This window comes from Sardina pilchardus, chromosome 22 (assembly GCF_963854185.1).
Source record: "Sardina pilchardus chromosome 22, fSarPil1.1, whole genome shotgun sequence".
In the NCBI taxonomy this organism is placed as follows: domain Eukaryota; kingdom Metazoa; phylum Chordata; class Actinopteri; order Clupeiformes; family Clupeidae; genus Sardina; species Sardina pilchardus.
This window is the reverse complement of record NC_085015.1, coordinates 6,752,254-6,764,506: the sequence shown is the minus strand read 5'-3', so window position 1 is coordinate 6,764,506 and position 12,253 is coordinate 6,752,254. Positions and strand designations below refer to the sequence as shown.

The 12,253-nt window shown below is 44.4% G+C and overlaps 3 protein-coding genes across 3 annotated transcripts in view; 1 reads left to right on the top strand and 2 right to left on the bottom strand.

Moving 5' to 3' along the window:
- LOC134070722 (transforming growth factor beta-1-induced transcript 1 protein-like) overlaps positions 1–4,058 on the bottom strand; it is a 14,785-nt gene extending 10,727 nt beyond the window's left edge. Inside the window, 1 exon segment of the mRNA XM_062527153.1 lies at positions 3,762–4,058. Coding sequence (XP_062383137.1) covers positions 3,762–3,774 — 13 coding nt within the window. The 5' untranslated portion in view covers positions 3,775–4,058.
- Positions 4,059–6,463: 2,405 nt separating this feature from the next.
- LOC134070721 (elongin-B-like) lies at positions 6,464–11,135 on the bottom strand. Its single transcript, XM_062527152.1, has 4 exons — positions 11,077–11,135; positions 10,083–10,217; positions 9,276–9,384; positions 6,464–6,634 (listed from the first exon to the last, which is right to left on the bottom strand). The coding sequence occupies exons 1-4, from the start codon at positions 11,077–11,079 to the stop codon at positions 6,522–6,524; spliced, it is 360 nt and encodes a 119-aa protein (XP_062383136.1). The 5' UTR covers positions 11,080–11,135; the 3' UTR covers positions 6,464–6,521.
- A 58-nt stretch (positions 11,136–11,193) lies between these two features.
- Positions 11,194–12,253, top strand: part of pkmyt1 (protein kinase, membrane associated tyrosine/threonine 1) — a 9,414-nt gene continuing 8,354 nt past the window's right edge. Inside the window, exons 1-2 of the mRNA XM_062527040.1 lie at positions 11,194–11,573; positions 11,818–12,253. The exon at positions 11,818–12,253 is cut by the window's right edge and continues 112 nt beyond it. Of these exons, the coding sequence (XP_062383024.1) occupies positions 11,991–12,253 (263 nt within the window). The 5' untranslated portion in view covers positions 11,194–11,573; positions 11,818–11,990. The remainder of the gene's footprint in view (positions 11,574–11,817) is intronic.

The following is a 12,253-nucleotide window of genomic DNA, read 5'->3' as shown; positions in this document are numbered from 1 at the left end:
GCAGGCAAACCGGAAGAGGAGCGGAGGCAGATGAAATGAGATGAAATAGAAATTAAAAAAAAAGGAAATAAAAATAGGGAATTAGAGCTAAAGGAAGTGAACGCACACACACTCTAGGCAGGGCAGAGAGACAGGCGGAGAGAGAGAGAGAGACATGCACACAGTTACGTACCAAAGACAACAATACGGGGACTGAGAGGGTATGTAAGTGGCTCAGGCATTCCTGGAAGGAGACAGACACACCCAGTGACCAATCACCCAGAGAGATCGGCCCAGCATGGCATACACAGTGACCAATCAGCACGCATGCCAGTGGTAAGGAGGAGGGACAAATGGGAATCAGAGAGAGGAGCAATTAAACACGAGTCACGACCATGAATCATGATCATACACACACACACACACACACACACGCACACACACACACAGGCATGAAGAGTACAGGCAAGAGCATCATCAGAGTACATGACACAGAAACACACACACACACACACACACACACACACACGCAGGCATAAAGAGTATGGGCAGAGCATCATCACAGTAGACAGTACACAGTATTAGGCCTATTAAACAGCATACAGAGCACAGGCAAGAGCATTATCACAATATACAATACACCCACACACCCACACACACCCACCCACCCACCCACCCACACACCCACTATAGACTTCCTCAAAGTCACTCTACAGCCAAAGGTAATCCCAGGCCAACATAAAACACAAATACCCCCCCCCCCCCCACACACACACACACACACACACACTAGTGTAGGCGTGGCGTGACGTGGCGTGAGGAGGATGCAGCTTGGCCCCTGATGGGCACATGGGTGGGGAGAGGAAGGCTGTTGAGAGGCAGATAGGGCGCGGCAGCCCATCCTAATGTGCTGAAACAGAGCAGCGATAAGCCACACACACACACACACACACACACACACACACACACACACACACACACACACACACACACACACACACACACACACACACACACACACACACACACACACACACACACACACACACACACACACACACCACAAAAACACACACACACACACACACACACACACACACACATTCCGTCCGTCTGGTCCCTCTGTCAGAGGATAATGACCAAGAGGACATGATGGAGAGATAGGGTCAGACAGAGAGAGAGAGAGAGATAGAGAGAGAGAGAGAGAGAGAGAGAGAGAGAGCGGCAGTCTGCATCCACATGAGCATGACAGTGCATCAGGGTTAGTATTAAAGCCATAAGCTTCCAATTTCACTTTTTGAACATACTGAAGATCACATGCAGAACAAACATGTGCAGAAACAGACATGTTCATGTCTGAGATAGCCTATGTGAGATTCAGATGGTCTAGATTATTTCTAAATTGTTTCCCTAAAATGTCATCTACTTGTCAATCATCTTGCTGACACCAATGTGTGTTATTCCTTAAACATACGCATTCACATAGGCTACTAAGTAGGCTACACACACACAGACAAGCGCACACACACACACTCTCTCTCACTCACACACACACACACACACACACACACACACACACACACACACACACACACACACACACACACACACACACACACACACACACACACACACACACACACACACACACACACACACACACAACCCACATAACAATGAAAACAAAAGGAGACACACATACACACATTCTCTCTCTCCTTGTACTCATTAGAAGTCCTAATGCAGTACATGTAGATGCTAAATGTGTACATTGAATATATCCCAGATCAGGCACAAAGGCTGCTGGGAGTTGGAGTTCCTTCTCTTCAAGGCACAGTGGTTTAGACCTCCAGAGAACTACAGAGGGGATTCATGCTCATCAGTGGCCTTGTCACTGCTGCTGCTAAAGGAGTTTTGGCAAACCTTTAGAGAGACGGTCCTTGACAACACACACACACACACACACACACACACACACTCAGACAGACAGACAGACAGAGACAGGTACTCTAGCTATGATGGATGAGGATGGACCGGGCTAGGAGTTGTTTGCGGTCTCAAGTGATCACAATGATTCACACTAAATAAATTAGACAAACACAGAAGAGCATGCACTTACACACTCCCTCTCTCTCTCTCACACACACACACACACACACACACACACATACACACACACACACACACACTGCAAAGGCGGCAGTGTTCATATAAGGAGCCAAATGTCTTCTCAATGGGAATGTTGACCATATTTAGACTAGTCAACCATTTGGCTTGGCTCACAGGTTCCTCTGGACTCTGGCACTGAAAATCCCCTCTCTCTCTCTCTTGCTCCCACTCATTCTTTTCCCCTCTCTCTCTCTCTCTCTCTTTCTGTGAAAGTGTTCGACCATCCAAACACCAGCAGCAGTGACATATAAACACACACCCTCCCAGCTTTCCCTCCACTACAAAGGTATGTCTCTCTCTCTCTCTCTCACACGCACACAAACACACACCGAGATGTATACACACAAACACATGCACACAGACACCATGCACATAGACGCAGACATACACACACACACACACACACACACACACAGACACACACAGACACACACAGACACAGACAAACCCACAGACACAGACACACACATACACACACAACTCAATCAGGTCCAGATGTCCTGGATCATAAAAAGAAGAATTCTGCATTTTGCTTAGTAGGCACATCTTGCTCTCTGACATCTAAAAGATATGGGGCATTCAGTCTCCTCAGAATTAATAGGCTATGTCTATGACATAAACATGTCCTTTTCATAGTTACCTCATTGCTGTGTAAGTATACGTGAAAGACTAAATAAAGCTTTATTCAAGAGAAAAGTAAAGGAAAAATAGAAGGAGATATGACAAAGAAGGGGAGAGGGAGAGTGGGAAGGAGGGAGGGATGGAGAGAGAGAGAGAAAGATGACAGGACTAAAATCACATGAATAGCCACTAGCAAGGAAACCTTTCATTTAAGTGTACCAGCTTAGCTCATAGCCTAACCTACACCACAAATATCAACAGTTGGACATGAAGCCATGGCAGCAAAGAGAAACAGATGGAGACAAAAGACAAAGAGACAGAGAGAGAAAAAGAGAGATGACAAACATGGACAAGGATAGAACTGAAGAAGCAACATTAGTCTGGCCTAACGAAAATCTCACTGAAGTTTACCTGTTTCGCCCACTAGCCTATAGACACCACATATATAACATCAACAGTTGGACAAGCAGTGTGAGAACTACGCGCATGAAGCAAGTAAAGAGATGAGGTTTCTGTGTGAGTTTTCCATGCAGATGTGTAATGGCTATGACTATCTCACTGAGTCACCAGTTTAGAGTTTAAGCCATTTTCCTTGATTTGACCCCCCCCCTCTCTTTCTATATATATATCACTCTGATACACATGAATACATTAAAACATTAACACATAGGCTACGACGTATGTAAGTTAGTCGGTGCAATTAAAAAGCCCTATGCGTAACAGAACTTTCAGATCAAGCTTACATCCAATGTCTTGCTAAAGACTTCATATTTAACGCGCTATTGTCGCTCTTTCAGAGACGGCCTGTCTGACTCAGATTAGTATGATAAAATAATACCTAAGGGATTTCCCTTAATTTTGTCTTTCTTTCCGCCAGATCTCCACCCTTCCCTCCCTCCTTCCTCTCCTTCTTTCGCATGCCAAGAAACCGTTAGATTGAGTGCCATGTTACAAATGTTACTACGACACAGAAAAGAACGGAAAACACGTACCTAAATCTTCCATGCTGCCTTTCACTTTCAACAAAATCTTCTAAAAGGAAAAACTCATAAATAAGAAGCTGGGAAAAACGAGAGTTTCTCCCAAAATTCGTAAACGTATGCGTTGCGTATTCCTGGACGAACTACAGTCCGCGTTTGCCCCGTTTAAACTTTTTGGACACGGCGTTATTCCCGGATAGAGCACCGGGAAAAGAGAGAGAGGGAGCTAGAGAAAGGAGGGCGTCCCGTTTCTCTTCTCCTCTCCGCCCCTCGGTCTCGTCCTGTGCAATGCCAATGCTACGCGGAGCACGGCGCGCACTCACAGGCGTAGCCGCGCGGCTGCGGTGCTGGCTTCCTCCGAACCCCCGGCACACATGACGTCACCCCGTACATTCCTAGCCCATATTTGGGAGAGAAAATTGAGGATTTGCGGCGGGCGTTCGGCTCTCCTGTAAAGGCTACTGTAGTGGTGATGGAGGCCTTCGGTTATGTGTCAGCTGTCCAGTTGCGCCAGTCTGATTCAATTACTTCTCTCTCCACATCCTGTCCACGCCGAGGCCGAAGGGTTTGGCATTCTACTCTCGAGCGACGGGGTCAGTGACAGTTCACACGTGGTCCCTCCCTGGTCACTTAAGTAGCCTAACAAAAGACACTCTCGACCATGAACACATAAATATTCCAGTTCCAGAAATGTGTAAATACAGATATAATACTCAGATTATTATTTTTTATTTTTACATAATGTTATCACAGCACTTTAATACAAGATGTTTTCTCTCAATGGGATAGTTTGAGCTCTTTGAGGTTGACTGCTGAGGCTGTGTTTTCCACTTAGACTAAATTACTTTATACAATAGACCTCTGTCAGATGTGTATAGGAATTAAGTTCTGTTTGTTGCATGTGCTGTCAAACATTTTAAATAAACTAGAGTTTTTAAATAACCCAAATAACTGAATTGTGCAATTTAACTGCAAGACATGCCTCATCAACACAACACAATAAAACACTCGTTTAAAAAAACGAAAAGAAAAAAATATTTATTCAGCTCACAGTTACAGGCTATGTTTAGCATTTGTTTGGAGAAAAAGAGAGAAAAAGTCACTGGGGTTTTTTTGGATGTTGCATGACGTCCAATAAGAAATCTCACACAGTCTGTTGCCTCTCCCATCTGCCTCAGCACATTAAATACATTACACTAAAAAAAGAGGAGAAAAGAAAAAAAGAAAAGAAAAAGAAAAGCCAATTCAGACACGGTGGGAGTGGTGGGCTTTCAACGATTTTCAGGAGACCACCACGGTGTCCACTGCTATTGAATGACTTGTCGCCGAAAACAAATGACTTGTGGGGTAACCAAAACCAAAGTCAGCAAACCTACTGAGGAGATAGGCATGAACCAAAAACAAACACAGTGGCCCTTCAAAACCAGGACTGGATTCAGGCACCATGCCCTCAGATAGGGTGGCTCTCCAAAACCAGAACTTGCTTTCGGAACCATGCCACGCGGAATATCTGTATTCTAGAGTACAGAGCCACATTTCCCTTAGGTTCCGCACCAGGACGCAACCTATCAAACATTAACTCTCAAACACCAGACCAGCTCCAGGGGGGGGAAAAAAACGAAACAAAGAAACAAAACAAAAAAAAAGACTCATCCAAATAAAAAGATTATATTTTAATTCTAGGAAAGGTATGTGTCCTTCAGGCCTAAATCAGATATAATATATTAAATTAAATAATGCAGGACGCAGTGCGGGATGACAGGGGAGAGGAGGAGGAGGAGGAGGAGGATGGGATTTAGGGACCACGGATGGTAGCTCTTAGCTCTGCACATGAGAAAGCTCTCGGCCAGAGGCATGACGGCGTGCCAGGCCGAGCGGGTAAGCGTTGGGGTGGAAGGTCTAGCGTGCTGGGCTGGGTCCTGTGTCCACTGCAGCAGGGCGGGAGGGAGCATGGTTCATGCATGTTTTTCTCTCTTTTTTTGTTGTCTTTTTTTTTTTTTACATTTTATTTAATACAGAAATGTCGTCTTCTCACCACACCACCTAACGGTACTCAAAGTTAACAAATAATTATTATAATAATAATGATGATAACAAAACTGAACTTACTGCTACAACCCCCCCCCCCCCCCCTCCCCTCTCCTCAAGCAAAGCCTAGGTCATTCATACAACTGGGGAAAAAAATAAAAAGTGAATTTTAAATAAGGTCAGTCATTCTGACTCTCAAAGGATGACAATCAAACTGTGTGTGTGTTTTACGGAGTAGCAGTGTGTGTGTGTGTGTGTGTGTGTGTGTGTGTGTGTGTGTTCCTTACAGTGTAATAATGTGTGAGTGTGTATGCATCCTGAACAGGAAGGTTATGCTGTATGCGGTCATATGCATTGCGCCAAGTCGTCTGGTGTAGCAAAGAGCAGTGCCATAGAGGTGGTGAAGGTGATCAATGAATCGCCAACCTTTTGCTCCACTCCACACCACTCCGAGTGTGTGTGTGTGTGTGTGTGTGTGTGTGTGTGTGTGTGCGCGTGTGTGTGTGTGTGGAACACTACTTTATAAGCCCCATTATGTGTGCATGTGTGTTTTTTCTCAAATTCTTAAAATGTTTTGATTGAGAGAGAGAGTGTGTGTGTGTGTGTGTGTGTATATATCTGTGTAGTCCATCCAACTCTCTCTGATGCATAACACTCTACAGCACCCCCTCTTCCTCCTCCTCCTCCTCCTCCTCCTCCTCCTCCTCCTCCTCCTCCTCCTCTCTTTGCGGCGGGCTTCCTGCTTCACTGAACGGACTGCTCGTTGGCGGTGCTGCCGGAGTCCTGGGGCTTCATCACATCGGGCAACTCTGGAGGGCTGGAGAACGGCTCCACCTGCAGCGGCTCAAAGGTGTCACCTGGAGACACACACACACACACACACACACACACACACACACACACACACACACACACACACACACACACACACACACACACACACACACACACACACACACACACACACACACACACACACACACACACACACACACACACACACACACAGTCCAGATTAAAGAACAAACGAAAATGGGATTTAAGAGGGGGTGCGGTGGCGGTCAGAAAGAGGAAAAATAGTTCAGATTTAAAAACAAACGAAAAATGAGATTTTTTTAAAGAGGGGATGAGGTGGCAGTGAGAGAGATTGAGAGATGGAGGGAGAGGGAAGGAGAGAGAAAGAGCAAGAGAGAAAGAGAGATGGAAATGGAAAAGGGGAAGAAATGGGTTGGGGGGGGGGTATAAATGTGCAAAGAGAGCACCGTAAGAGGCATACAGAGAGGGAAATATGGAGAGGGGGGATGTGGGTGTGCAAGACAGAGAAAATTTGAAAATGAGAGAGAGGATAAAGAGTCCAGATTTAAGAATGAAGGAAAACAAGGGGGGGGGGGGGTGTATTTTTAAGTATATGCGTACATCACAGAGAGGGATACACAGAGCGAAGGAGAAAAATTAAATGAAGTAGACTAGGACGCTGTGAGACAGCAAGTCAGGACATAAAGATATGTCTGATACTAGACTTATGCATGTCATAGTAATGACATTTTCACCACCAGAGGTCACTGTTTTGCCAAGCTAAATAAATGATGAGGCCAACTGGCCATCGCATACTAAACTAGAAAAGCACTCCGAGAGCACAGACCTCCGCAAAGCGAAAACATAACCACCTCCTGGATCCAGATGGTGATACGATCACTCCCAACATTTTTATTTCTTTCTTGGGTCATTTCAGACCTTTCCTGAAAATTTCATCGAAATCCATCCATAGGTTTTTGAGTTATCTTGCTAACAAACAAACAATCCCCGATGAAAACATAACCTCCTTGGTGGAGGTAATGAGTATGTTTGACAACAGTAATAACTACCGATATAATCAAACTACATTCTATATAGTGTCTAAACTAAAGAAATTGACACATCTATCAAGTAAGGGGTTTCTATTACAGTTATAAAAATAACTGGCATTTATAAATATAAGCTTGATCTCTTCTGAAAGTTATTATTAGGTACACAGCTGTCAAAAAAACTAATAGAGCTCATGTTAAATGTTAAAAGTGGTCCTAAAAGGCGTATCTATTTTCTAACGTGACAGGATCAGACTTTCAAAACTTGGAGGAGAGTGAGACTCTAGATCAAGCTCGTTCATCAGAACAGCACAAAAGCCTGTTTCCAAAGCAACACTCACTACAACACACACGCGGTGAAATAAACCTCATCAGTTAATCAGGCCAGCAGACACACCCAGTTCTACAAGTGTGCGAGAAGACAGAACCAAAGTCCAGAAAACGCTGTATGCTCACTGTCCGCTAGTGATGCGCGGTGGGCTTTTTTTTAAACCCGCACCAACCCGACTTTTCAGGAGATCCAAACCGCCCCGCCCAATCCGCAAAAATATGTTCGAATTGTGACCCAAATCCGACCCGACCCGCGGAAAGGAAAAAAAACGCACCTATAACGTCTTTCGTAACCTAATTAGCCTAATTCTCCCACATGAGGACAACAGCGGGTTACAATGATCGGTCATTTTGACAATCTGCGCTCTTCCACGCCATTCATAATCTGCAGCCTAGACATAGCCAGTGTTAAATCTCATCTTCATCATAACAAGTTTACATTCATATTTCCCCTTGCAACTTCATAGGCTAGCCTACTTTTGCGTGAAACACTGCCAAGCATTTAACAAGCACAGCTGTGTATTCGTGTATGACAGAAGCAAGGTGTTCTCGCATTGTGCACAACCTTCGATATCCCAGATCATTAGGCTCCATGTCCATAAAGTAGCGAATGCACGATTGACTTTTTTCAGTCAGTCACGCATGGCGCAATTGGGTGCTGAATTTAGGAGAAATTATATTTTGCGCTCGACCACACCTCCTGTGTAATGCAGGCGCATCGCCACCTAATATGTCGGAAGTTAACAAGTGAGAAATGTGCATTTTTACTTTTTTGACCCGACCCACCCGCAATATTTAGAAAAAACTACTAGACCTACCCAAATCCGCCCGACCCGCGGGTAAACCCGCGGATATCCGCAGGTAATGGGCTGAACCGCGCATCACTACTGTCCGCACACTGTGTGTGTTTATGTACGAAGCAATGGCAAATACCCATCAATACAATGTAAGCAGTCACTCACTACTAATGTCCTACCTACTAACTAGTGTGCGATGGGCGAAATTATGAGTTAGTGCTCGATAGAGATATACTGTATGCATACGGTCTGTGTGTGTGTATGTGTAATTATGAAAGTGAGTCTGTGATTGAGAGAGAGAGTGTACTGTACGCATATATCTTCTCTATGTGTGTGTGTGTGTGTGTGTGTGTGTGTGTGTGTAAAATTGTGAAATGAGTCTGTGATTGAGAGAGAGAGTAAACGCATACATCTCCTCTGTGTGTGTGTGTGTGTGTGTACAATTATGAAATGAGTCTGTGATAGAGAGAGAGAGAGAGAGAGAGAGTAAACGCATATACCTCCTCTGTGTGTGTGTGTGTACGTACCAGTGAGACGGAAGGCCAGGCCAACGGTGGCAGGAGCCTGGGGGCGAGCGGTCTGGTTTGTGTAGCCATAGTCACCCAGAGTCTTACTGTCATCCAGGAGCTGCTCATCCTGTCACACACACACACACACACACACACACACACGTTAACATAAGCCAAAACCATACAGGCAGGAACAGTGAGGCAAAGCTGCCCATAGACACATTACATTACATTACATTTAGCAGACCAAAGTGACTTACATACGTCATCTGTATTATAAGGGATTACATCACATTGTCCCCAGAGCAACTTCAGTTTGAGTGCCTTGCTCATGGGCACAACAGCGGAAGCCGGGAATTGAACCCAGCTCTTTAACCACTACACTACAACCAGCCCCTATTCCATAGAAGCACATGAAGGTAAATCACACATAGATAACTTTTGTGATTTCACAAACAGTTTATAAATATATATACAGAGAAAAAGGAACCAAAACAGGAATGTAGAGGGCTGATACGCAAACTTCTAGACTAAGCACTGGTCAACATAAAATTCAAAATGACAATACACACTCTTTTAATGCAATTAAAAAGTCATTAAAAGTCGTAATCTATAACACAAAACCTGAACGATGTTGCACAGATGCTGAGAGGTACCAGTGGATGATTGTTCACTTCAGGTGACCGAAGTTAAGATGGACTGATACATCTCTCTATTGATGACTAGACTGTCCGGATATACGCTTAGCTATAAATAAAAACGTCATGGACAGCTGACAAGTTTTTCTGAAATTACTGAAACAAATAAAATCTCGGTGTGTGTTACCTTGAAGAGTCTCTGGTCTTCGGGAGCTCTCTTAAGAATACCCTCCACGATGCGTTTGAGCTCGTATACCGTAGTGGACTCCTTGGCGTCAGTGAAGATTGTCGTCTTGTGACGCCGGATCATTAAAAAGACGTCCTGGAATGAAAGAGACGTGTGTTAAAAAACATTAACACGTCATGCAAGTAACGTTACAGGGATTTAAGAAAGACAAACGTCATCCTCCAACACACATTCATATCTCGAAATCACTGCTAACATTAAGTTCACGTCACTTCAACTGCAATACTTCCCAGAAACAACGTTAGCCGTTTTGCTAGCTAACTTTATTAGACGATACCAGCCGTTCACAGGTCTTGCCATTTGTAGCATACCACACAATTCAAGAGTATTTTCGAAGTGGAGTTACATCCATTCATAATTGAAGTTAACATCATTAACAAACGCTAATTGGAATGAAAGGAGCCCTGCTAATCAGGCTGGCTGACAAGCGCAGAGGCGTAACGTTAGCTAGCTGATGCAGTGTAATGTAACGTAAACTGTTGCCTGAGACGGCTAGCTAATGATACTGCGGCCTTGTTTTGGTTAAAGAAGCCAACACCCCCTTTCAACGTTAAATATCAAATAAACATAGAATGGACAGCAGTGTACACCTAGAGATTTAACCCAAACGGCAGATTACTCTTGATGTTAAAAAATGGCCTTGCATCGGAGACATTCGGACAACTGCTATTCGGGCTTTAAAGCTAGTTAGCCAGTTAGCTTCGCCCTCTGATGTCAACCACACAGCTAACGTTAACAGCTTATCGAGTGAAGAAGCTAGGATAGCAGGCTAATTCATAGATTCGGTTTATAATAACTCTGAAACTTGACTCGTTTAATTTCAAACTAAAGTGTGAATATGGACAATCGACAATAGTGCGCAACTTCCTAGAATAACAACCGAGAAAATGAACAAGAATGTTTTCTAACAATGTGCGCTTTCTTGATTACTCACCATTTCTGAGCGCTGGTTGCAACACTCACCGCCTCACTCCGCCGCAGTCCCACAGTGCATTGCGGTAAAAGTGGGTGTGACGGAGCCCCACGTAATTTTTGTTGTTTTGGCGCGAGGGGAAAATGTTTGAAAGAAATGTAAACGCGCGAGGAGTATGATAACATCAACTGGTAGGACGGCGCCGTTCATAGTTTTCCCACAGAAGAGCATCGCGAAATATAAATGGGACATCTGAAAATATGCAACAGACTGTCAGTGCCAGCTGTCAGAACTTTACATGGCCAAACTGCGTTGTGCAAAGTGATGGTGTGCTCTCAAAGCTAATGTTACTTATAGCATATCGTTAGGCTTCAGGGTGGTTCGTAACTTTACCTTTAACTTACAACGTGTCAACTACAATGAAATCTTCGATTTGAATGTCATGCTTTTAAGAGGACAGTCACTGTAATTCCACTACAGAAAGGCTTCCCCACTACACATCACGGACCTACCGCCAAGTAAGTAACGTTAACGTTACTAATATCATCTCTTACAGCTAGCAAGTGTGCTAACTACATTTCAGAAGTTCTTGTAACTTTACTCGGCTAACGTTACACTATTTAAGCCATTGACATTACCCCTGCGTTGACCAGAAACTAAGTTAACGTTAATTCTGTATAATTTCCATAATTAAATGTGTTTCTCTATCGCAACATACAACCTTGACAAATAGGAATTTGTTTTCATCTTTCCTGTCAACAGATGTGACTCAACCTGGGGAACTATTTTACATCGACCTACCACACATTTATTTCTCTGACAGATGCCTTCTTTATTTTTCTCCATTGGCATACTTTTACAAGACACTTTTGGACTTATATCTAATTTTTTGTTATTGTGATAAAACCAGAAACCCTCGCCATCCCTGCATTATTATGTCTGTCACCATGGAAACCAACGTGATCACCACCCCTCTCCCCATCCCAGTCCACTTCTCCCACGCCCAGCAGTCCTTCTCCCTGAAGAGGAGAAGGTTCCCTTTCTCTGCGTCCTCCTCCTCCGCCCTTGCTTCCCCCTCCCGCCTCTCCAGCTCTCTGCCACCACGGCCCCCCTCCAAAGCCGCTTGCCCCTCCGTCAGTCGCTTGTTCCCACAGGAGCCCCCTTCGGCCTGGACCCCGCTGTCACGCTCACTGATTGC